This window comes from Trichechus manatus, unplaced genomic scaffold (assembly GCF_000243295.1).
Source record: "Trichechus manatus latirostris isolate Lorelei unplaced genomic scaffold, TriManLat1.0 scaffold00105, whole genome shotgun sequence".
NCBI classification, from domain to species: domain Eukaryota; kingdom Metazoa; phylum Chordata; class Mammalia; order Sirenia; family Trichechidae; genus Trichechus; species Trichechus manatus.
This window is the reverse complement of record NW_004444041.1, coordinates 3,568,580-3,596,221: the sequence shown is the minus strand read 5'-3', so window position 1 is coordinate 3,596,221 and position 27,642 is coordinate 3,568,580. Positions and strand designations below refer to the sequence as shown.

Here is a 27,642-nt window from a genome sequence, read left to right as displayed (position 1 = left end):
ATCCAGTCCTGTCGATCAGGTCCTGCCTTACTAACACAACTGTCACCCATCCTCCCTCATTAACATCATAGAGGCAGGTTTACAACATACAGGAAAATCACACAGTACCAGGAATCATGGCCTAGCCAAACTGATACACACATTTTCTGGGGGACATAATTCAAACCATGACAGTGTCCAAAGGACGTGAGATGAAGTCTCACCATCCTCACTTCTAAGGAGCATTCTGGCGGCACTTCTCCTAAGACAGATCTGTTTGTTCTTCTGACAGTCCATGGTGTATTCAGTATTCTTCCCCAACACCATAATTCAAAGACATCAATTCTTCTTTGGGTTTCCTTATTCATTGTCCAGCTTTCACACGCATATGAGGTGATAGAAAATACCATGGCTTGAGTCAGGTGCACCTTAGCCCTCAAGGTGACATCTTTGCCTTTCAACAGTTTAAAGAGGTCTTTTGCAGCAGATTTGCCCAATGCTCTACGTCAATTGATTTCTTGACTGCGGCTTCCATAGGTGTTGATTGTGGATACAAGTAAAAGGAAATCTTTGACAACTTCAATTTTTTCTCCATTTTATCATGATGTTGCTTATTTGTCCAGTTGTGAAAATTTTTTGTTTTCTTTATGTTGAAATGTAATCCATACTGAAGACTGTAGTCTTTGATCTTCATCAGTAAGTGCTTCAAGTCCTCTTTACTTATGGCAAGCAAGACTGTGTCATCTGCTTATTGCAGGTCATTAATGAGTCTTCTTCCAATCCTGATGCTGGGTTCTTCTTCATATTGTCCAATTTCTTGGATTATTTGCCCAGCACACAGATTGATACAACCCTGAGACACACCTTTCCTGATTTTAAATCATGAAGTATCCCCTTGTTATGTTCAAATGACTGCCTCTTGGTCTATGTACAAGTTCCTCATGAGCACAATTAAGTGTTCTGGAATTCCCATTCCTCATAATGTTATGCATAATTGTTATGATCCACTAAGTCAAATGCTTTTGCATAGTCAATAAAACACAAGTAAACTTTTTCTGATATTCTCTGCCTTCAGCCATGTTCCATCTGACATCAGCAACGATATTCCTCATTCCATGTCATCTCTTGAATCCGGCTTGAATTTCTGGTAGTTCCCTGTCAAGGTACTGAATTATTTTTTAACATAATTTACTTATGCGTGGTATTATTTGATAATTTCCACATTCCCTTGGATCACGTTTCTTTCAACTGGGCACGAATATGGATCTCTACCAATTGGTTGGATAGGTAGTTGTCTTCAAATTTCTTGGCATAGACTAGAGGATGCTTCCAGCATTGCATCCGTTTGTTGAAACATCTCAATTGATATTCCCTCAATTCCTGGTGCCTTGTTTTTCGCCAATGTTTTCAGTGCATCTGGGAGTTTTTCCTTGAGTACCACTGGTTCTCGACCATATACTGCCTCCTGAAATGATTGAGCATCCACCAATTCCTTTTTGGTACAGTAACTCTGTGTATTCCTTCCATCTTCTTTTGATGCTTCCTGCGTAATTCCATTTTTTTTACTCATAGAATCCTTCAATATTGCAACTTGAGGCTTAAATTTTTTCTTCAGTTCTTTCAGCTTGAGAAATGCTGAGCGTGTTCTTCCCTTTTGGTTGTTTAACTCCAGGTCTTTGCACATTTCATTATAATACTTTGTCTTCTGGAGCAGTCTTTGCAATCTTCTGTTCAGCTCTTTTAAATTTTTTTCATTATTATTTTTTAATAGTTTCGGTTCTTTTACTTCATCATTTCTTCCTTTCTCTTTAGCTAGTCTACCTTCACAAGCAAGTTTCAGCATCTCTTCTGAAGTCCTTTGATCTTTTTTTTGCTTTTCTGTCTTTTTAATGACCTTTTGCTTTCTTCATGTACCATATCCTCGATGTCATCCCACAATTTGTCTGGTCTTTGGTCATTAGTTTCAGTGTGTCAAATCTGTTGTTGAGATGGTCTCTAAATTCAGGTGGGATATACTTAGGGTTGTACTTTGGCTCCTGTGGACTTGTTTTAGTATTCTTCAGCTTCAGCATGAGCTTGCATATGAGCAATTGATGATCTGTTCTGCTGTCAGCCCCTGGCCTTGTTCTGACTGATAGTATTGAGCTTCTCCATCGTCTCTTTCCATAGATGTAGTCATAAATTCCTGTGTATTCCATCCATTGAGGTCCATGTGAATACTCGCTTTTATGTTGTTGAAAAAAGGTATTTCCAATGAATAAGTTGTTGGTCTTGCAGAATTCTATCATGCAATCTTTGGCGTTGTTTGTATAACCAAGGCCGTATTTTCCATCTACTGATCCTTCTTCTTTGTTTTCAACTTTTTTGTTCCTATAACTAGTAATTGTCAATGCATTTTGATTGCATGTTTAGTCAATTTCAGACTGCAGAAGTTGGTAAAATTCTTCAATTTCTTCATCTTTGGCGTTAGTGGTTGGTGCGTAAATTTGAATAATAGTGTATTAACTGGTCCTGCTTGTAGGCATATAGATGTTATCCCATCACTGACAGCGTTGTATTTCAGGATAGATCTTGAAATGTTCTGTTTGGCAATGATTGTGACACTGTTTCTCTTCACTTTGTCATTCCTGGCACAGTAGACCATATGATTTTCCTATTTGAAATGGCCAATACCCGTTCATTTCAGCTGACTAACGCCTAGGAAACCTTGGTCGCTTAATAGTTAAGAGCTACGGCTGCTAACCAAAAGGTCAACAGTTTGAATCCACCAGGCCATCCTTGGAAACCCTATGGGGAAGTTCCACTCTGTCCTATAGGGTCACTATGAGTTGGAATTGACTTGAAGGCAACGGGTAATGCCTAGGACATCTATCTTCAAGTGTTCCATTTTATTTTTGACTACCTCCAGTTTTTCTTGAGTCATACTTTGTACATTCCACGTTCCTATTGTTAATGGATATTTGCAGCTGCTTCTTCTCATTTTGAGTTGTGCTACATCAGCAGATGAAGGTACTGAAAGCTTTACTCCATCCTTGTTATTAAGATTGACTCTACCTTCAGTAGGCAGCTCTTCCCTAGTTGAATTTTGAGTGCCTTCCAACCTGAGGGACTCATCTTCTGGCACTGTATCAGACAATGTTCCCCTGCCAAAGGTTTTCACTGGCCATTTTTTTTCAGAAGTAGATCGCCAAGTCCTTCTTCCCAGTCTGGAAGCTCTGCTGAAACTTGTCCACCATGGGTGACCCTGCTGGTATTTGGAATACAGGTTGCATGCACAGCTTGCAGCATTACAACAACATGCAAGCCACCACAGTAGGGCAAACTGACAGACAAGTGGTGGAAAACAAAAGTAGTTCCTTTTAAAAGAATAGTTTTTAGTTTAGTTTTTTTTTCTTTTTAAAGAAATACCCATTAATAAATTGGCAGCTGTAGTTTCCTTGAAATTGTGTTTTATTTACTCTAGGCTAAGAACATTTATAAGAAAAAAAAAGTTATTTAGCTATCCCCTTTTCCCCATGAACTTCCTAAGCATTTTCACAAAAATTAGTTGAATAAATAATCGTAAGTATTGTTACAATTATAGGTGTTAGCTCACATTGTGCAATATAAATGTTCAATAAAGATATTCATAGATATTTATATGTCATATATGTGTATATACAATATACTCCTTTTTTCGATAAATTGAATAATTTTATATGTACTTCAAATACTGAGGGGAAGATTGATATCTCAAGAAAATCTGGTGAATTTTTCTATTCAGCAAAGAGTCTTATTGTGATACCCTAAATAGTATATATGCTCAACGTATCATTGATTGACATGTTGAGATATCCTTTCTTCCTTCCCTTCTTCCTTCCTTCCTTTTTTTCCTCCCTTCCTCTTGCCTGCCTGCTTGTCTTCCAGTCTTTCTTCATTTCTTTCTATGACAGATCCCTTTTTAGCTCTGATAAACTGTATTGGTTTGTTCTTTTTTTCCAATTTGATGTCAGCAGTTAACAAAAAACATTATGCTTTTCTCATGTTCATATAGCATTATATATGCATTTATAATAGGGATTTCAATTAAACGTAGATTTTTAATTTCATCTTTTTAAAATATTCTTTGAACTGTAGTGCGTGATTCTCTTCACCCAGTGGATGTGGAATTTCAAAATGAATGTAGGAGACACAGGAACATTAACTTGGCAATGCTAACTGTGACATATAAAATGTAAATGATAATATAATAAAATACCTCATTAAATTTTTTTTTCAGGAAAGTCATTTAAAATGCAAGATGTCCCAAACCATAATCCATTAAACATTTCATCGAGCCAATAATCCCAAATTATTTATAATGCTTTCAGTGTCTTTTTATGTAGTCTTCAAATTAACTACTCACTAATTGATTAAGTACGGTATATATTTATTTGTATTTCTATAATAGTGATGATTTGAGAAATGGGATTTATTTTTGTAACTATGTACTATTTTCAGGGCTTCTGATTGTTTATTCTAATTTTGGGTACAGAATTTTTAGGCTTTAATATGAAAAGTAGTGTATTATATCTGATAGAAAAACAGTAGATGAGATTTTTTTTTTAAACTTGCCCCAAAATTATATTTTCAATAGCTTTAGATCTTGAAAAGATTACATTGTCAAACATTATTTACTAAAAGTGGTTTATCATTTGTAAGAAAAAAAAAACTGCTGATGAAGCAGAATCAAATCTTCGAAAGTATAAATTAATCATTTTAAATGTACACTGAAATGCTAGCCTATTTTTTTAACGTGAATGTAATGAAAAACAAGGAGTTACATACTAGGTTTTTTTTAAATCATAATGATAAAGAATGGAAAGAATCTACGTAGAAATTTAAATCTTTGCAGTAATATATAGTCTGTGTTTTATTTTGGGATTTCTGTCATCCTAGGTATTTTGGAAATATTTGCTGTGTCTCAGGGGATTGTAGGAATACGAGGAGTTTTCAGCAACAAATTTTTAGCGATGTCAAAAAAGGGAAAACTTCATGCAAGTGTAAGTAGAACCACTTTATATTTGTTAACAAGGTTATGGAGATTTTACGTTTTTAAAACAGAATGAAGTTATTTTCCAAACTGGTATGTAAGATAGACAACTTTCCCAGAGAACTAAAAAAAAAAAAAAAAAAAAAGAAAGAAAGAAATTTAAACATTATAGGTATATTTAACCAATATAATTGTATGTGTTTTTCTAAGTAATCATTTAAGCATTTATTTGCTTGCAAAGATATTTTAGAATCTACAAAAATTTCAAAGGATCAGTCTATTTGGAAGTAGCATTTTGAAAGTGATCGTCATTATTTCTTAAAGGTGGGCCAACTATTCAGAAAATATTGAGAAATAATGTATTACATAGCATTTTTTGTTTATGGTGTTTTTATTATATGTGTGTGTTTAATAAAGTTCTCATTTAATTCTTACAAGCTATTCATGATGTCAGAAATGGGATCTAAATAATATAACACATTTTCATATTAGTAAGTATGGAGGGAAGAACCTAATAAGGAGAAGACTCCAGCCTTCCATATAGAAATTTTATTTGATCTATTTGAAGAATTCTTATTTTTTTGTTGCATTAAAAATAATCACTTCTTTAAACTATGAAGATTAATTTTGTATTCTTAAAAATGTTCTTAAGACCACTTAGTTCATTTTGAAATTAATTCACAAATTATTGATTTTTATGTTTTTGTTAGGAAAATACCATTATCTGGAAGCATTAAAACATCTTAAAGATAATAAAATATGTTTATCTTAGTTTTCTTATTCACTGAATACCTTTATTTATATTAGTATTAAGCACTGCTCTCAGAGAGATTTTTGCTTTTTCTGTAGTGTTCTAAGTTTTGTCACCATAAATCATTTTAAAAAGCAATTATTCTTTAAAGTTAGCCCTTTAATCTCTGTTCCTATTAATTCTTATTAAGTGAATTGGAGAAATATTACTTTTGCAATTTTCAAAGTATATAGGATATTTTAATTAAAAGTGAAATCGATTGAAATTTACTAATAGTGATTTCTACTTTACAAACCTTAAAAAGTTCAGTGAGAATTTCATTTGTCTTAATGTATAAGAGTTTTACAATTTTAAAGTTTCTTATCATCTGATGGTGATTTATTAATACTTCTTGGAGGAGACATTATTATTTCTACAAGTTATTTGAGGCCTAAATGAGATAATCAATGTAAAGCACTTAAAACAGTATTTGGTACACTCTTAAGTGCTTCATAAATATTACCTATCTTTATATGATTAAATATAATCTAAATATAATAATCCCTTAAAATCTGTTTATTAAAATAAACGAGAAATCATTGTGAAACTTTTTAATCTCCCACTGAAGAATTATAAAAAGATTTACCTATTTGATTTTCTGAGCTGGTTATTATACTCTAGAAAGCTATAATGTAGTACTCAGAAAATAATTGTTCTTTGATTGTTTTCATTTATTTATTTTAAGGGGTAAGGTTCTGCATTGCTGTAGAAAAGTAGTACATGTCATTAAAGTTAATATTTGATTTTTTTAAAGTAAAAACTAAATAGAAGATAGAAAACAATGATTAAATGTACCTGAAAAAATTCTTTTCCTTTTTTTAAAAGATTAAAAAAATCCTCAAATCTAAACATCATAAAAATACGCAATGCATGTAAAGAAACTTTCTTACTGGTTTTTTGGTTTTGGGTAAATATCATCTTTGCTTTTTTTATATTCTAATTTATGCTTGAGTATGTGCAAAAAAAAAATAGACTATCCTTGGACCAGCTTAAGAATAATTGTCACCGAAAGGGAAGTATTACAAATGGATGCCAATTAGAAAGGTCAAACCAAGAGGTTAGGATACGTGATTCCTCTGTCAAATGCAAGTAACAAATTTCTAGAAATTTGACCCAAATGTCTAAGGATGGCTGGTTGAAATAATGCAGATAATGCAAAAACAGCATCTGTTATTCTTTCTCATCTTGGCAGGCTAAAGTTATTTCATGGGATTATGACTTTTAAACAGTACAAAGCAAGTCTTGCTCTTGTCACTCACCAAAGCTCTTTGATATAAAAGTCATTCTGATGACTTTGAGTTAAATTGTAGATAAAAAATTAAGCCCTACAATTATGTGGGTACTTTTTAAACCAATCGTCCAAGCCCAGTTTCTTTTATCAGAGCTTTTATTAGCACTTTTTCTCTAGATTGAAACAATTAAATTATAAAGGGATTTATTTTTAAAGATGTTGAATTTAGAAATACTGTTAATCTTGGCATTTATCAGTTTTATGCCCAGATGGTCTCTTTCATGTTTTTAGTTTGTAGTTAGACATATTGAATTTTTTTCTTGTAACTTTAAAAATGATTATTTGATTTAGTTTTGATTTTTGGAAAATTCTACCATCACCAAAAGGTAAAAAAAACAAAAAAAAAAAGTTTATACTTTAAGAGTTAGATGTACTATCTGTGAGGTTTTGTTTTGTGTGTGTGTGTGTGTGTGTGTGTGTATGTGAGTTATTTTAAATTACTAATTGTGCAGAGGCTTTTAAAGGCTACCTTTAGGGTTCTGTCTACAAAATACATGTGAACTAAAAATGTAAAGGGTTCATATAATTCTGGGAAAAATATTCCCAAATTGTACTGAGAAGTATTCATGGATAACTGTAGATTTTCAAGTTGATTTTTATAGTGATGATCAGAACATTATAAATTAGTTGTTAGGTAAAAATAATATATTCCCACAGCTTTTTAAAAGCTCTTTTACTCACATTATTTCATTAGATAATTAGGTGAGGATAGAGTCTTAAAGATGTTAAAATATTTTCCTAAGGTCACACAGTTAACAAATGATTTAACCAGAACTACAGTCTTCAAAAATTTTTTCACTATTTCTCTTTAAACACTATAATGCTTAGCTGGTGAAGTTAGCTTGGAAGAAGAGTTTTGTTTGGAACCAATTACATTGTTTTAATCTATACTTTTATGGGAATTAATTGTATCATTTAATAACACTTTTAAATAACCTCTTAAAAAATGAATACTGTGCTGTATCCTTAGAATATTTGTAGCACTCTATTTAATAGTTAAGTAAGTAGGCAAGTTTGGATTTGTAGTTAAAGTTGCAGATTTCCCTTTCATTTCCTTTCTAGTGGCTTGTTCTTTCTGTCTCTCTCTCTTTCAGAGCACTTTTTGTCATCTACTTCTGTGTCTCCTGGACTTGATTTTAAAGTCTAGAGAGGAGAGGATGTGTCCACCACAGGACTTACCACAGACTTTTATAAATGTGGCTTATTCAATGTGATGATGAGTTGCATAGAGAACAGAAGAGTAAAGAAATCTATTTTGTTCACAGAAGAGCACCTGGTAAATGCCCCATGGTCAGTGGGCACAAATATGGCAAACAGAAATTTCAGTCCGGAATGATTAGATTTAGGCAAGGTTTATGCTGATATCATTTTTGTACTACTTTTGTTTATTCAGTAAAAGAAGTTTTATTTGAACTTCATCCATTTAAGTGTGCTTGCTCCCTGCACTCATTCAAGCCCCTGATCTACACGCAGCTCTTTTTAAAACTTTTACTAGTATACATTGAAATGACAATGCAGAAAAATTCCTGTCATGCTGGTGTTTTCAGCATTTTTCCCAAGGATGAATGTATACCTGAATCATTAAGAGTAGGAGTAGATGATTGCTTCCCAAAGAGCCATAGGGGTTAGACAGAGTCAACACTACAGCTTTTATTCTCTTTCTTAACTCATTCCCAAGCTGAGAACCTTTCTCTTTCTGGCTTCATCTCTCCGTCTGCCTGTCTGTTCCTGTTCCCTCCTCCTCCCATCCTCCAAACCAAACAGGCTTCTTTAGGTAGAAAGTCCCATAGAGAGCCTTTCTGGATTTTTCTGAGGTGGATCCAGATTTAACAGTAAAAGACTTTGAGTGTGGTGGCTAACAGAGTCGCAGGGTGGTGCAAATGGTTAATGAGCTCAGCCGCTAACCAGAAGATTGGAAGTTCAAGTCCACACAGAGGCATCTTGGGAGAAAGACCTGAAGTACTTCTGAAAAATTAGCCATTGAAAATCCTGTGGTGCACAGTTCTCCTCTGACACACATGGGGTCACCATGAGTTGGACTCAGCTGGACTTAGGGCCACTTTGTGTGTGTGTATGCGTGCGTGTGTGTGTGTGTGTGTGTGTGTGTGTGTGTGTGGTGGTTAAGAGCACAGTTAGATCCATAATTTACTAGCTGTGTCATCTTACTTAAGCTCTATATTCCCCAGATTTCTCATCTGTAAAAGGAGAAATAAAAGTAACCATCTGTTGGGATAGTTGAGAGTTTTAAATGAGATAATACATGAAAAACACTTTGAGTAGTGTCAGGAGAGTATTCAACACTTAATTTTTCTAAAAAAAGTCTTCCTCAATTTCATGTCAGGCAGCTGTTTGATGATTCTCAATCTTCTCTCTTAGAAGGTTTTTTTGGTTTGGGAGTCAGGCAGCTGTGACTCTCAGATATAGAGACCAACCCCCAACCCTATTTATCATTGGCCTGTATTTTATCTGGGTCCAAACTGTTTGTACATACAATAGCCTCTCATCTTCTGGTTTCCCTTTGTCCAGTGAATTGAATTTGAAAGAAAAATTTCCAGGGTCAAATTCTTAAGGAGGCAAGAATTTCCTGTCATCATAATCTTGGTAATTCTTTTGGAGCTTTATACTGCATCATATTTTTCCCCTAAAAACTGTAAATTCTGGAAAAGGTGGTTATCATGTATTCTTCAGTCTTTTCAAAAAGAAGGCAAGATAGCTCATTGCCTATTGGCGAAAAACAGTTTAGCTTATTTCAAAGATCCAAAGAGAATCAGGTAGTGGATTTATTTTTGTTTCTCAGGGTTTTTGGAGATCATGTTTGGAAGGAAAGCTAATTGCAGAGTTTACGAAACAGTCATGGAATGTGTGCTTGATCAACCCTAAGCAAGGACTAGAAGGCCCTTCTTTCCTGCTTTCAGAGAGTGCCAGCTGGCTTGCCTGGATTGAGAGTCTAGACTGGACTTCTTGAGCTAGGGGCAGAGTGAGCAGGAATGTGCCGACCCTAAAGCTGGGCATGTTTACTGAAAGGAGAAACGGAGACTTGAGCAATAGTTAGCATCATCATTAAAAACTAACTTATTAAGCACTTCACTCTGCCAGTCAAGCCCGAGCTGCATAAAGGCATTTGAATAGAAACTTCCCTTGCCCTCTAAAAGCTTTTAATTTACAAAGTAAAATTGAATGTCTAGTAATTCAAGCCCAAAAATGGATCCAGGGCTCTGCGTTTTCAGTAAATGCCATTTCTTCCCTTAACTGTATAAATCTGGACCAAAACAAACAAAAACAAATCCACTGCCGTCGAGTAGGTTCCTACTCATAGGGACCCTATAGGACAGAGTAGAACTACCCTATAGGGTTTCCAAGGAGTGGCCGATGGAGTCAAACTGCTGACCTTTTGGTTAGTAGCAGAAATCTTAACCACTGTGCCACCAGGGCTCCAGACAGCTTATTTTACTGAGGAAACCTTGGTGTGATGAATTGACTTGTAGCTTCAGAAATCTATTTTAGCCTAAAGACAGAGATAGTGTTATATCTTTCTGATGGTTTAGGGAGTAGCAGTTGTTTTTATTAGTCTTTTAACACAGAGCAAACTCAGGGCAGGTAAGGCTATAAAAAGCCTAGGAAATAGCCCAGGTTTGTATGGTGTAATGCAAAGAGCTTTAGTCTAGGAATCAGAAAGTCAGAGATTTAAGTTGTGGGACTGCCCTGGAACTTGATAAGTATGGGGCTTTAGAGGAACCTTTTTTTTTAACTTCTTTCACTGAACAATCAGATAATTGTCATTAGCTGCCATCCAGTTGCCCCTTGACTCATGGTGACCCCATGCACAATGGAGCTAAACACTGCCTGGTCCGGCACCACCCCTATGATCAGTTGTGGATTGGACCATTGTAATCCATTAGGTTTTCACTGAATGATTTTCAGAAGTAGATCCATGGGCCTTTCTTCCTAGTCCATCTTAGTCTGGAAGCTCTGCTAGAACCTGTTCAGCATCATAGCAAAAGCTTAAGCTTTCACTGATACACGGGTGGTGATGCGCATGAGGTGCATTGGCTGGAAATGTAACCAGGATCTCTTGCATGGAAGGCAAAAATTCTAGTACTGAATCACCACTGTCCCCTTAATCAGATAATAGTACCCTAATAATATTAGAATTGTTGTGAGAATGAAATAATATATGTAAAACATCGGGCACATAGAAGCCCACAGTAGCGCAGCTCTATAGAGTTTTAAGAGCAGCAGAAAGAAAACTCCTATCTTATGTGGTGTTTCTCCTCATCTTACCTGCAACAAAATCACACAAAATACTGGTTAATGATGCTATTGCAGGGTCTCACCTCTAACTTAGTGAAACACAATCTCTGGAGGTAGGGCCTGGGATCGGCATTTTGAGCAGGTATCTTGAGTAATTTTAAGGCAATTCTTGAAGTTGGGAGGAAGGACAATGCTCTGTGGCTGGTATTCATCACTGTATTAGCTCAGGTTGGTTTATTATTAAAAACCATCTTATATATTTCCTTGGTTGGTTATTAGGAGAAATGGAGAGATAGAATGAACAGATGTTCAGTGCCAAGCAGCAGGAGATACGGCTACGCCCTGAGATAGCATAATACGGCTATGGTTAGCTCAGGTTAGTGGTGGTGTTGTTAGCTGCCATCAAGTCTGCCTCTGACTTATGGTGACCTCATGCATAATGGAGCAAAATACTGCCTGGTCCTGTGCTATCCCTATGATCAGTTGTGGATGGGATCATTGTGATCCATAGGGTTTTCATTGGCTGATTTTCCAAAGTAGATCACCAGTCCTTTCTTCTTAGTCCATCTTAGTCTAGAAGCTCTGCTGAAATCTGTTCAGCATCACAGCAGCACACAAGCCTCCACTGACAGATGTGTGGTGGCTGTGCATGAGGTGGGTTGGCTGGAATCAAACCCAGGTCTTCCACATTGAAGGAGAAAGTTCAACTACTGAATTACCACTGCACCCGTATGAGGCTTGTAGGATAAAGAGTAAAAGGCAGTAAAAGGCAGCACATGCTGCCCTGTACCAGGGTACACTGCTTGCGAGCAACTGGAGCAGGGTCTGGCTTTCAGCTCCCATTCACCACCAAGGCTGGGTGCCTTTGTGCAGGGAACACACTGCACAACCGTTCAAAAACAGCCTTTGGTTTAGGGCACCTGTCCCAAGCAGCCCCATTGATGGAAGTAGGTGGGAACCAACTTGCACTAAAAGGAGATAGGAGAACCAGAGGTAGGATTGTATGTAGCAAGGAAACTTTGCTTAGAGCACATTTCAGTGTATAGTCGCTTTTTCATTATAGTCTAACATTTTAATTATTTAGATTCAGTTAATTATTATTATTATTTTACTTTATATAAGGTTTATATAAGGAGAAAGAGGCAAATCAAGGAAAACAAAGTAAAATAAAGAATTAAAATTTGTTACATATCTCACAAACTCCAAAGTTTATAGGTATCAATCCTAATTCACTCCTATCTTCTACACCTCTTACCAATACTGGATGCATATTTGGATACTTATGTTTACAGTTGCACACAATGAGAACTGGTATTTCTGTGTGTGTGTGTGTATGTAGCCCCAGCTCATTGCACTACAAGAGCCTCAATCTCATGGAACAATATTTACCAATAAACAGAACCATACTAACAGATTTTAGAGAATTTTTAACAATTAATTACAGAAAGAATTTTCTATTTGGTTTAGTCAATCCTCAGATTTCGATTAAGCAGGACCATTCTTTTCTGGATTATTCCAGTTAATCAAAATCTTACTTTCTTTGACCTTTCCTTAAAACATCCAATGTACGCCTTCAGTGCGTGAGAAGATGAGGAAAGTAGACAAAGCGCTCTTCAGTCAACAAGTTCTCGTTTCTCATAATAGCAGTGTGTTTCCCCTTCTCTGAATAATATGAGATATGAGTATTCCAGAAAAAAAAGCTTAATTTAAGTTTTATTCATTTTGTCTTTTGGGAGTATACTTAAATGCATAGAAATTAGATGATTTGAAGTTTTTATTTTAATCTTGCAATCATGGTTTGCTGAAAGGAACTTCTTCTTTTACACTTTTAAGATCAAGACTCGATTTTAGAGAAAAATGAAGATAATTTAAGTCAACAAAGCACAAGGGCAGGATCAGTCTATATTGTTTCCCATAGTAAAAGTAGCAAGTAACACAGTTCCTGGCAAATGATAAGCAGTCAGTAAACAACTTTTATTGGATAAATTAATGAAAATGTGAATTTGAAACAAAGATAGGGATTCTTTACAAATATTTTAATGATTGCTTTTGTTGTGGTGTTCGGGGTGGTAGGCCAATGAGGTGATAAACCAAACAAAACCAAACACATTGCTGTCGAGTCGATTCTGACTCACTGCAATCCTATAGGGCACAGTAGAACTGCTCCATAGGGTCTCCAAAGAGCAGCTGGTGGATTCGAACTGCCAGCTTTTTGGTTAGCAGCCTGAACTCTTAACGCTGGGCCACCAGGGTTCCAGTGAGGTGATGTGGGTCCTGAATTCAGTAGCTGATTTGAAATTTGATTCACCTCTCCACTTCACAACTCTAGAAAATTGTTTATGTCAATTTTACTTTTCCTAGAGAAGTAATATAGTTCTAGTATTTAAAATGGAGCCCTGGTGTCACAGTTGTAAAGAGCTAGGCTGCTAACCCAAAATTGGGCAGTTCGAATCCACCAGTCTCTCCTTGGAAACCCTATGGAGCAGTTCTAGTCTGTCTTATAGGGTCGCTATGAGTCAGAATCCACTGGATGGCAAGGGGTTTGGGTGTTTTTTTTTTTTTTTTTTTGGTATTATTTAAAATACATGTATTTCATATTATTTAAAAAAAGAATTATAAGAACTTCTCATAATTCAAAAGAGATTTAAAAAATTAAAATTAGCCTGAAAAATGTATTTTTCAAAATTGTCTCACGGTAATTGTACATACTTTAATACCTGTAGCTATGACCTATGCTACTTAATGACTCTCTGCGATCAGGATGCTTCATGCATGACATTAGGGGAACAGATGTGCTGCTTAGGGTCACTGTCTTGTCTTAACAAAGCCAGGAATACTGACAGGAGCAGTTGATCCTTCAAGAAGAAACTAGAGCTCCTGATTAAAAAAAAGAATCACTGAAATGTTTGTTGCAAATGGTTCTGTTCCATCATAGCTGGAAGAATTTTTTAGACAAAACATTAAATTAGGAGTCAATTAACAAAGTCAAAACAGTTGGATCACCTTTACTCCTTGTTTTTAAGTGTAATTTGGAATGGCTGAGGGGCTGCAAGTAGAATGTGGGTCCTCAGAACTCTAAACATCTCTACTCTGTGTAACAATTAGGTGGCTCTTGAAAATCTAGAGCGCAAGCAGCCGTCTCCTGAAAAGGCTCTCTTAAGAAAGAAGAAGTTTAGAACATGAATCTTGAGGAACAAGGGAAAATATTTTTAAGACGGAATAATTTCAGGGGAGGGGAAAGTATGGGTTTTCACATACCAGTGACTTTAGGATGGAACTGATATAGGTTGATATAGCATGATGTGTGTGTGTGTGTGTGTGTGTGTGTGAGCCACATCAATTTAAAAAATGGCAAATTCTTTCTCTACTTTCTTGGTCACTATTAGGAAAAGAAAGAAAAAGAAAAACTCACAAAAGTCTAGAATAGGCAAATATATAGAGACCAAAGTCTATTAGTGGTTACCAAGGTTGGGAGGGAGGGGGAAAGCTCAGTCCTTGGGGGGCACCAAGATTCCGTTAAGGGTGATGAAAAATTCTGGAAATGGACAGCGGTAATAGTTGCACAGCATGGTGAAAGTAATTAATGTCACTGAATTGTACATGTAAAAAATGTTGAAATGGCAAATATATGTACATACGTGCATGCATATATATGTATATATATAGTCACCACAATAAAGAAATAAATTAATTTTTAAGTGATCATAAGAAAACTCCACAAAGGTTAAATACACTTAAAAAAAGTAACTGCCAAAATTAAATAGAGCAACCACTGCTATCTCTATTTTTGGAAAATGGATTTTTGTGAAACAAGAGTAGAAGTCAGGTCAAGGTATAATGTATAGTATGCTTTTGAAAATGTTGTTCAACTACATTTTAAGAAGAAAAATCTGAGGCAGGGTAAATATACCCACTACTCTTTTTAATGAAATCCTTCTCGCCTTTCTAAAATACTTCTCCTTTTATGTAGCAGAAAACATTCTAGCTTACTATAGCTATAATTAAAAAAAAAAAAAAAACTTTGGGATCATCTAATTAAATAGGAGAGCATTTAAATTCTTTAAGAGCTAAACACCTGTAGAAAAATCTACTTTTAACTTGTAAGAATGTCTTTTTAATAAAATACAGGAACGATAAATGTGTGATCTTCTAAAGTGACATGAACATAACACTCCTGGCCTAGACAATAGGCTGGTAGGTTATAAAACCGGATGAAAAGAACTGCATAGGTGGTAGTTCTTTAAAACCCCTGCTTCCAATCTGTTAGAGATCAAATCCAGAGAATCACCAGTAGATTTGTAGAAAATCTAAATTCATAGATTCAGAGCTCCCAAATAAAGAGCTTTATTGATTGAACTACACAGGAATGTAGATAACTTGGATAAACTATCCCACGCAAGGAAAATGTGCTGTTGGAAACGCACTGATATTAGCTGTCTTCAGTGCTTTGCTGGGACTATCAACAACATATCTGTGTAGGCTGTGTTGCAAAGTTCAGATTTTTATATTGCGGTGTTGGATCTACATTGCAGATAAAAGTCTGGCAATGTGAGAAAAAGCAAGGAAAAGAGGCACTTTATTACAGTATAGAACTTCTTGGCCTAGAAAGTCTATGGTTTTTAGGTTTTTATATATAGGTGGCAAGATTTTTCGTGTTTTGGTATTCCCAATTCTACGTCAATGGTGCTCCCCGGAAATATGAAACCTAGTTGTTTCGTCTAGGACAGGAATTCTTAATTCTTTAGAGGTTATGAACTCTTTTGAGTTTGATGAAAGCTATAGATCCTTTCCCTAGAAAAATATTTTATTTGATTTTCACAATAATCCTAGGGGTGAAAGGATTGTGGGTGAGATCTATTCCAACTCATAGCGACCCTACAGGACAGAGTAGAACTGTCCCACAGGGTTTCCAAGGACTTGAACTGCCGACCTTTTGGTTAGCAGCATAGCTTTTAACCACTGCACCACCAGGGCTCCTGCTTTGATACCAGAGTCCTTCAAATTCCTCAACATGATGAACTGAGCCCTTTCAGAGATGGTACTGGTCTACTTTGCCAGCCTCTTCTCTTGTTCCTTCTCCCATGCATCCTAAGTGGAAGTCACACTAAACTACTTATATTTACTCCAGAGTATCACACTGACCTTTGAGCACCCTGTTCCTGCCCCCTGAGAATCCCTTTTCCTGTCACCTCCCTAGTTAATTGGAAACCCTGGTGACATAGTGGTTAAGTGCTATGGCTGCTAACCAAAAGGTCGGCAGTTCAAATCTACCAGGTGTTCCTTGGAGACTATATGGGCCAGTTCTACTCTGTCCTATAGGGTCGCTATGAGTCAGAATTGACTCGACGGCAGTGGGATTTTTTTATGGGCATGGCTAATTAATGTCTAGTGGTACTTGAAGACTCAGCTCAAATGTTACCTTTTCTGGGGAGACTTTCCTGCCCTCTGCCCCTGCTGTCCCACCCTCTTAGGTGCTCTTCTAGTATTCTGTCATTATGCTGTCCCTATACCTTTGTCGTAATTCCATTTATCAAGCTGTGCCGTGGTGAATGTTTACTTGTCTGGTTTTTACGCTATGATGTGAACATTTTAAGGGCAGATGTTCTGTGTGTGTGTGTGTGTGTGGGCACATGAAAATCTGGCTGAAGTGTGTCGGGTGGCTCCAGTTACTTCTTCTCTTCATCATATATACTCTTCTGTATCATGTGTGAGGATATATATTTTTTTTCTTAAAGAACTCTATCACATGCAATATTAATAGGGCCATATGCTACCCTTCTCTCAGCAGCATGAATCACACTGTTAACAGTGCAAAATGTAGGCTTGTTTCAAAAGGAGAATGTGACCCGATGTCTCTGAACACAAAGTCATGTTTTACTAGTTGATCGTTTTTTGGTAATAGATTCCTATGTATTTTCTTGGGGTCTTAGGAGGAAAAATACCTATGCTAAAACATTTTTTAAAACTACAAATCTCAAAATCATTTATAACAAAAGCAGTATTTAAATATATTGAGAGTTCCAGTTGTAATTTTTACACACATAAATATATTGGGTCACTAAGTGCAGCCAGGATGCTCCATAGAAGTAAGGATATGGAGACTTCTCCTTCTTACCTTGGACATGTCATCAGGAAAGACCAATGGCTAGAAAAGGAAATCATGTGTAGTAAAGAAGAGGGTCAGCAAAAAAGAGGGCAAACCCGCAGTGAGATGGGTTGACACAATAGCTGCAACAGTGGGCTCAAACGTATCAACAATTGTGAGGATGGCGCAGGACTAGGCAACCTTTTGCTGTTGTACTTAAAATCAGTATGAGTCAGAGCTGACTAGATGCAAGTAATAATAACAAAGTACAAAGTAAACAGAAAGAAGTGCTACAAGTTTGAATAAAGTAGGGATAAAGAAAGGAAAATAGTAATTTTAAAGTAAATTTAAAAGAAGCAAATAAGTCTTTATGAAAGGGAATGAATGGAGTGGGGAGGCAGGGGTCAGTGGAGTTTTTGGATTTTCTTTAGAGTTCAAGATCTCATATTTTACTACAGGTTGAAAATATTACTACTATTTAAATTTCCTCTTTTTCCCCCTTAGGCCAGATTTACAGATGACTGCAAGTTCAGGGAGAGATTTCAAGAAAACAGCTATAATACTTATGCCTCAGCAATACACAGAACTGAAAAAACAGGACGTGAGTGGTATGTGGCTCTGAATAAAAGAGGGAAAGCTAAACGAGGCTGCAGTCCACGGGTCAAACCCCAGCACATCTCTACCCATTTTTTGCCGAGATTCAAGCAGTCGGAGCAGCCAGAACTTTCTTTCACAGTTACTGTTCCTGAAAAGAAAAAGCCACCTAACCTTATCAAGCCAAAGGTTCCCGTTTCTGCACCCAGGAAAAGTCCTAACACAGTGAAATACAGACTCAAATTTCGCTTTGGATAATATTCATCTTGGCCTTGTGAGAAATCCTTCTTTCCCCTCAGGAGTTTGTATAGGTGTCTTCAGAGCCCTGAAGAAAAACTTTTGGACAGAGCCTCAGCTGTACTACACTGTACTGAAGCCAGGTTATTTGTTTCAGTTTGACTGAAGAAAATATGTTTTCAAATAGGAACTGAACTGGAATTCTTTGTACCATTATGGGGTGAACACTGTTTCAATTCAGTAACATGTAAAGCCTTTTGCTTTATGCTTAGGGAATATTTAGAACTCTGTATTTTCAGAACGTCGAATAGCGTGGACTATGTATTTTTTCTGACTTTTACAGATCAACTTGAAAGAACATACATGGTACATTTTTATTTTTGATTTCCAAAGAATATTTTGATGCAGATAAAATATTTTATTAACTTTTGATTTTTTGTTTTTTAAAAAAAGTACCTCTGCATTGAGCATATTTTCTTACTTTTATTATTTTAATTAATGTCATAAGCAATCATTTTAATGTAGTTTTATGAATTATAAATGTGTTTATAGACCATTTGTAACACGTGGATTTCTTTTGCATTTTTATTATTCACCTCACTTTTTATTTTTTAACCATACCTCAGATACTGTAAATTTAGTTCTAAGTCTTAAAATGTTTAAATTCACTTCCCCAGCCACCAAAGGCTCAGCTTGGATTCTTTTCTCTGTGTGTAATTCATGCTATTATGTGGAATCCTACTCCCTTAGATGGCTGGGCTATAATGGTTTGGAAGTGAAGAGAAAATGTAAGGACTGTTTTGATAGAATTGAAAGTTGGAAGTAAGGAAAAGGATTAGAAGTATAAGTACACTAAGTTTGCAACATTTCATTGAGATCTAATTCTGCTTTGCTTCAACTTCTCCTTTTATCTCCCCTCGCCCTCATTCTCAAACAGCTGGAGGATACATTTTATTCTGTCCATAAAACATACACTATGAAACTCGAGTGCTTAAAAATACCTCTTCTATGACCCTTTGCAGTCCCCACTGTATAGATCCACGGGAGCAACACACTTAGAGGAAAAACATGGGGAAGCAAAGGGGATGAATCGTTTAACAGTTATCCAAGGCAAGTCCCATTGTCAAAAATATTCCTCTGACTCAGTTAAATCTCTTCTGAACATCCTATCCTAAAGGTAACTATTCCAGTGAACAGATCTGCCCTTTTGTAAGGAAGCTTTCTGAAGTATTAATAAAAGCTGGCTGAGCATATGGAAAAAAATTTGGGAATTTGGTGAATTGGTACTTAACAATTCTTAATGCTGAATATGGGCATAAATCACAGAAAAAAGCAAATTCACGTAATTTATTTTCTTGGATAATCATCTTTATGGAGTTATCTGGAATATAAGTGCTTGTCATTTTCAGAAATGTGGCAATAAAAAAGGTACAGACAATGTTTAGGAGTAGGTCTTTCAGAGTAAAAGCAAAAGAGTTCATGGAAAGTTTGTGGTTTGTATTTAAGCATGCTTTTTTTTAATTTTAAGGAACAATTGATCTTTTTTTTTTTTCCTGAAAACAAAGTATGGTTTACTTGGGTGCACAAATGCAAAGCGGAAACTTATCAAAATTGAACTTATTACCACTTAAGCAGATTGCTTTGTTTTAGTGGGGAAAACTATATATATCCATTCACTGATTAAAACATTATTATCATAATTTAGTATAGTATTTTATTATAAAGCCAATAATCTGATTAAACATCATTTTCTTTTAATGCGTGATTTTTAAAAAATATAAAATGCAATGCTATTAAAGTTTTCATTAATTTATACATCAAAATGCTCCTCAGTTAATCGAAACAGTGAGATTTTGCAAACAAAGATATGTCCAACTCTCGTCCGGCGAGCATATCACCTTATCTATACATTATAAAGCTAAAAATATTCCTCTAGTTTATTCTAACCTATTGTTAGAATTGTGCACTGTGTATCAAGTTCGTAATACACATAAAAATTTAAAGCTGTAAAATAGGAGACCAGTAAACGTGTGTTGCTAAATGGGCAAAGAAAACATCATATTAATGGTGATTAACAATACAGAAAAATTAATGGCTGTATCTTATTAAGTTAAATGCTGCTAGTAGTTTATATTAGACTGAAAAGTAACAGCTTATCTTGTACCTCTAGTTTGATTTGATTAGCATATGAAGGTTAAAGTAGGATAGCTACAAAATTAAATTATGCAAGTCAGGACTCATTAATTTCAAAATTTAAAGCCAAGCTAAAATAAAAAAAAAACAAACCAAAAAACCAAACTTTAAATTTACACTTATCTTTAATTTACTGATCATACACAATTACATTTAATTAATGCTCAGTGAAGCATAAAGTTACCTAAATGAACTAGTTGAATGAACTCATGTACAGAAAAAATGTATAAATATAATTCATTCCTTACTAATACCTAAAACTTTCTAAGTAGATCCTTGTGCATGTAGTTTTTGATGACTTAAATAACTAGACCCATTGAACATAAAATAAAGTTGTTTAATTTATGATTATGTATGTTCATCTAAAAAATCAATGAATTTTACATTAAAATTTAGAAACCTAATCTTTCTAGAAGATAAATGACAAATACCTTCAGTTTTATTAATTACGTTATGTTTTATTTAAGGTAATTTTTTTGGTGGAACATCTATAGCAGTAAATAGAGGTTTCCAGTAAGAGGTAATAACACTGTGGTTTTAATTTCACAAAATTTATCATTGTGTCCTTCTAAACAAACTAATTTGACAGTGTAAGTATGTATAAATTACCTGAGTTCTTTTAGCTAAGTGTTCAGAATCATGTGACAGTAATAAGGGATGTTGTTGTTGTTGTTAGATGCTGTCAAGTTAGTTCCAACTTACAGCTACCCTATGTACAACAGAACAAAACACTGCCCAGTCCTGCACCATCCTCACAATCATTACTATGTTTGAGCTCATTGTTGCAGCCACTGTGTCAATCCGTCTCGTTAAGATACTGATATAAATTATTGCTAAATTTAACAAGTATATTGTCTTAGATGCTTTTATTTTCTGTAACTGAAAATAAAACACCATAAATCTGGAAGGTAAATTTTCTATGATACTGACTTTGAAATAGAAACGAAATGTTTTTGTGACTATTAACATTTTTTACCCTTTCAAGGAGAGAGACAAAGTCCAAGCCACAACTCCCCTCATTTTCTTTAACAAAATGAAAGTATTGCAATAACCAAAAACCTGAATTCTGGCACCATTTTCACAGCTGCAGCAAATTCCCCATAGGGTTAATTTTTAAAAAATGAAAACAGTATCGCACACATTGCTGCAATGGGAAGCAAATCAAAATAACTTGTCAAAGGCATTCTACTCCCCTTTTAAGATTTACTTCATTGTTACATCTAAATTATGATCAGGTACAATCTTTCTATTTTTTTAAACTAATGATCTTTTAAAAAAGTTTTGAAAGAGACAAATTTTTAGAAAAATGAACATGGTTCATTTATTTTTTGTATAGTAGTCAGTTTAATTTTACTGGCAAGTTTTGAAATAACATTATATGATTAGGTATTCACAGAGAAAAGAGTTTCCTCCTCCAGTTAATCTCTGACCTATTTGAAAGTTGCCTTAGAGAGAAGGGACAAGAACTCAACCTGTGCTGAGTCAGTGGAAGCATTTTTACATCTAAGAATCAGATATAACATTAAATTAGCCAATCAATCTATAAATCATCAATCAGTAGTTAGGTAGTTTTATGTAATCAAAAGAATATTAGATTAGCAATTAAGAGCTTCCTTATATACTTTTTTAGTTTATTAAATTGTTTTTTGTCTTGACTCTGCCTTATAATGATCACAGATCACTCTCTAGGCCTCCATTTTCTCATCTGCATTTGACCATATGATCTCTAATGTATTTTCCACCTTTATATCAGTAACTATAACTCCTTGGTGTTGAGCAGATTCCAACTCATAGTGACCCGATAGGGCAGAGTTGAACTGCCCCATAAGGTTTCCAAGGCTGTAATCTTTAAGAAAGCAGACTGCCACATCTTTCTTCTGTGGAGTGCCTGGTAGGTTCAAATTTCTGACCTTTCAATTAACAGCTGAGCGCTTAACCACTGCACCACCAGGGCTCTATCAATAATTACAGCAGCTTTAAAATATTGTAAGTTCTATGAGGTACCAAAAAAGGGACATGGTTCCTTGTTAGATGGAACTAAAAATCTTCTTTGGGAGACTGGATAACCACATGAAAAAAAATTTCAATGAAGTAATAAATGTAAATCCCTTTTATAGGTCTTATTTTAGATTAAAAAATAACTGAGTAAGTGTGAGATTGGATCAAGTGGTTTAGAAAAGCGGAGATCAATTCTGAGCTCAGCATTTCAGGAGGGACTTTGCAAATCTGAATTCATCCAGAGGGGAATGGTCAGAGCAGTATCTTTGCTGATAATCAATGGGTCAAGGACCTTAATTAAAAATGTAATTATTGAACATCTCTTTTGTGAGGAATCCCACTTCCTCCACGAAGGCTTCCAGAAATCCATGAAGCATTGTAATCTCTTTTTGATATTTCTCCTCTAAATAAGGATAGTTTATGTCATACCTTTCCACCATCATTCCTATACTTTCCCAACGATTCAGTAAGGTTGTTCTGAGGTCTTGCTTCACAGGAGGCGCTTGGCTAGGGAGATATTCTTTTATTTGCTCAATACTTGTTCACTATGTTCCTTGTGGATGTTTACATCAAAGCACTCTCAGATTTTGAACTTCTGGAGGGAAGAAATGTATCTACTGTCATTGCACATTGCCCGACCTCAGGCCAGGCAACTTAAGACATTAATTTTAAGAAATGCTCTTCTTATTGTTGTTGGATGCCACTGAGTTAATTTTGACTCACAGTGACCCCATGTGACAAAGTAGAACTGCCCCATAGGGTTTTCTAGGCTGTAATATTTATGGAAGCTGATTACCAGGTCTTTCTCCCATGGAGCTACTGAGTGGGTTAGGACTGCCAATCTCTTGGTTAGCAGCTGAGTGCTTAACCATGGAGCCACCAGGCCTCCTTAGGAAATGCTGATAGCAATTTCATCCCTATGAGTTAAACACTTTATTGAGGCTATTGGATATTCTAAGGAGCCCTGGTGGTGCAGTAGTTAAGAGCTCAGCTGCTAAACAAAAGGTCGGCGGTTTGAACCCACCTGCTGCTCCAAGGGAGAAAGACGTGGCAGTCTGCTTTCATAAAGATTACAGCCTTGGAAACCCTATGAGGTAGTTCCACTCTGTCCTATAGGGTCGCTAAGAGTTGGAATTGACATAACAGCAACGGGGTTTTGGTTTTATTGGACATTCTACTTATTCACAGAACTTAGTGTGTACTTATATTTATGTAGGTCCCTGGCATATATTAAGAGCTCAAAGATGCTTACAGAATGGATGTGGGTGCTTAATAAAATTTATGATAAAGATGATGATGAGGATTAAGTGAATTCCATGTTAGAGATGGAATGGCCCCATAATAAGAGTAAGAATACTCACAGTCCCTTTCACTGGACTTGAACTCCTCAAACACAAATTTTGAGACAAAACGCAAAATATTAGGCACTTGCAAGCTGAGTTTAGGTATCAATAAATTGGCCATTATATGAAACTTGAATTCCATTGGCAATCATAAAAATATTGTGATGGTTTTACTATTTGCAGGCCAAACAAGTGGTCCAGTGGGATGCCAATAGGTCTCTGGAGGAGAATGAAGACATTTCTTTTTGGTAATTTGTTTCTAGGTGTGTTTTTTCCCTTTCCTCAGATAAACTCTCCCAGAGAGGATCTACTTTTTCTGTACCCTACAGAGAGATTAGTGAATGTATAGTCACACAGTGACAGGTCTGGTTCCAATGTGTTTCTCATTAAATTCTCTGTCACTCCCTCTGGGGGAAGCTGGAACATTTATCAGATTTTCATACAGGGAGTGAGTTTATGCTGAGGAGACAAAACGCTGTCTGTTACTCTCCAGAGTACAATTATGGCGGCGCTTCCACAACAGTGCTTCATTTTACGGTAGTGCTTTCTTTATGGGATGCTCACATTCCACAACCTGTTTTCCTACTTTGACACAAGTTACATATTTGCATGTTTTTTTAAAGTTCACTAGTTGTCCTACATTCTCCTCCATAAAGGACCCCTGAGGGTCTGTGTAACCATAAATTAGAATATTAAGTGCATATGCAGAATACACAAAGACGTCCATAACAATTACCATCCTCATGGAACATGTGAGAAAACGGGTTTAAAATTTAGACACAAAATGCAGCATCAAAGTAGCTTGTTTCAATCAATTCTTTTTGGCCTAAAGGATGAATTACAAGAGGTGAAAATATGTTTTCTGTTGAAGTAGTGAGGCCTGTAAAAAACCAGTAGCTGTCCAGTCGATTTTGACTAACAGCAACCCCTTGTATGTCAGAGTAGAACTGTGCTACATAGGGTTTTCAATGTCTAACTTTTTGGAAGTAGACTGCAAGGCCTTTCTTCTGAGACAGCTGTGTGTGGACTCGAACCTCCAACCTTTTAGTTAGCAGCCAAGCGCATTAACCATTTGTACTACTCAGGGATTCCTTTAAGGCCTATTGTTCCCGTAAATTACGATTCGGAGGGAAAATCATGCCTATTTATGTTGCCACTTTAGTGGTATCAATGTGTAATAAAATTGGGTCAGCTCTGAGAGACAAAGTATGATTTCACCTTAGAAATCACGTGGCCTAAGACTCTCAGACTTTACCATCTAGAAAGCAAGAGACCAAATGAGAGAAGTATACAGATATCCCAAAGTGCTAGTGCAGAGCACAAACCACATGATCTCACTACTAGTCAATCAAGAAAGCTTAATGTTTAATGAGGCAAAACTCCCCTGTCCAAAGGAGCCTACTCAAAAGAACAATGATTTTTTGGTTGCTGATTATTTATGACAGTTTTTCTAATAAATTTCTAATAAAAGCATTCAATGTTCAACATTTATTTATGAGGCATTGTGCTGGGGTTCTGGGGATAGAATTATGCACAGAATCTGTTCTGGAGGAAACTTACATTCTTGGTTATATTATCAGGGCAGGTGGATCATATCTTTTGGGTGTATCATCCAGTTACCAGTAGGTTAATAATGATATTTGTTCTTGCCAGAGGAATTTAACTATTATGTTAGCATACTGTTTACCACAATAGATCCGAAACTTAAGCTGTAGGTTATAATATATATTTTGGAAGGAGTTTACAAGGTCCTTCAGCACTCTCTTTGGGAATTTATAGCATGTTTTCCTTAGGTTATTGGCCTATTTCCTTAGCTTATTTTCCTTAGGATATTGTCAAAGATGCAAGATTTTTCTATGCTCATTAAAAGATAATTTTTGTTGTTAGTATGGTTGAGTTGGCCTCTGACTCACGGCGACCCCATGCACAAGGAATGAAATGCTGTTGGGTCCTGCATCACCCCCATCATTGGTTGTGGATGGAACTGTTGTGATCCACAGGGCTTTCTTTGTCTGATTTTCATAAGCTAATCTCCAGGCCTATCTTCCTAGTCCATCTTAGTCTGGAAGCTCTACTCTCACTTGTTCAGCAGCATAGCAACACATAAACCATCACTGACAGACAGATGCGTGGTGGCTGTGCATTAGGTTCATTGGCTGGGAATCGAACCTGGGTCTCCCGCAAGGAAGGTGAGAATTCTACTGCTGAACCTCAAATAAAGCATAGGATGATGGGATGCGGGCTCAAATTAAAAAGACCTCAAATTTCATCTGATGTAATCAACATTGACCTGTTATCTAGATTGGAAGATCAGTGGTCATCTGATACCAGGATTGCTCAGAAATTGGAAAAAACTGCCTTGTGCTTCCCGGGGTCTGATTTATTCCCCAAGACAAAGATGTCCACAGCATAGAAACACATGTGAGAGTTAAAAAAATCAAGAAGAGAATGGGCCCTGAGTCTCTTTTAACTTTTCAGGTCTTTTCCTACCTGTTTGCAGGAAGCAGGAAGACTGTTTTAACAATTCAGTAAATTTTTTTTTTTTAAAAGCACCACCTCCCTCTGTTGGTCTTAAACAAAGAATTTTATCAGACTTCCTTTGAAAATAGCTGCTGCTTCTTGGGTTTCTAGGATTAGCACAAATGAACCTCCCCCAGGACATTTGAGGGGGTTGGCAAATGTTGCTGTGTCTACTATGGGTGTTACAGAGGCACCCTTGTGATCGTTTCAGCCAGCATTCCTGTAAAGTTTGTTGGACTACAGTCGATAAATATTTCATGTCTCTTTCCTGGAGGGCGTACTCAGAGGACCACCCTGCAACTGTCTGCCTCTGTGGTCACAGCTTCATGCCGTGAGCATAAAGGTGGGTGTGGAGCCAGAAGCAGGATGTGCAGGCAGGATCCAATGTGGTTAAAATTTGGGATCACTGTTCTGGCTTTGGGGAAGCTGGAGACTACTTCTTGTCAACACTCATTCTGTGAGGGAAGCACATCCACCAGTGGATTATCATCAAGCATCAGCATGACTCACTCAAGGGTGAATGGAAGGACACATTCATAACAGGTGAGATTGCAGGTTAGAAGAGAAGGAGAGACCTCTTGTGCTTCTCACCAAGCTTTGATGGCTGAGGCAAAGTATTATGTCTTCTTCTTTTTAAGAAGGGAACTCTCAAAGTTTCCAAAAGGCAGAGACTCAAGTGAAAAATATCCAGACTCCTTAACTCTTTAAAATATGTCATGAGTCGTGCATGGAAACAGTAATGCATTAAGTGAACGCCTAATGAACTGAATGATACAGGGCTTGGCCAAAGGTCTGATTTCCCAATAAAGAGACTCAAAGGCCAGAGAGAGAAGAGCCAAGAAAATAAGAGGCAAACTGGTACCTCACATTGACTTTTGAGACTAATACAAGCTTCTGTGCACTGTAAAAGAGGATGTGTCGAGCTGTTGTAAATTAAAATTTGCAAGGTTTGCGTATTTATTTTCTGCCTATTTGCTTTCCATAGACATTGGCTGAGAACCTACTATATGTCAAATACTATACTTAGTATTAGGGGGCAGTAGTGATTCAATGGTAGAATTTTTGCCTTCCATACAGGAGACCTGGGCATGATTCCTGGCCAATGTACCTCATGCACAGCCACCAACTGTCTGTCAGTGGAGGCTTGTGTGTTCCTATTATGCCAAACAAGTTTCAGCAAAACTACCAGTCTAAGATAGACTAGGAAGAAAGGCCTGGCAATCTACTTTTGAAAATCAGCCAATGAAAATCCTATGGATCACAACAGTCTGATCCTGTTGTGCCTGGGGTCGCCGTGAGTAGGGAGCAACTTGACGGCAGCCAACAAAAGCAACAACATACTAAGTATTG

General features: G+C 36.3%; 1 protein-coding gene across 2 annotated transcripts in view; it reads left to right on the top strand.

The window, feature by feature from the left end:
- The window catches only part of FGF5 (fibroblast growth factor 5), a 26,582-nt gene extending 7,666 nt beyond the window's left edge, over nt 1–18,916 (top strand). The window contains exons 2-3 of one of the 2 annotated variants that reach the window (XM_004383111.1): nt 4,897–5,000; nt 17,912–18,916. In XM_004383111.1, the coding sequence (XP_004383168.1) occupies nt 4,897–5,000; nt 17,912–18,259 (452 nt within the window). In that variant the 3' untranslated portion in view covers nt 18,260–18,916. The remainder of the gene's footprint in view (nt 1–4,896; nt 5,001–17,911) is intronic. The other variant, XM_004383112.1, reaches the window with a different exon arrangement.
- Nucleotides 18,917–27,642: the final 8,726 nt, after the last annotated feature.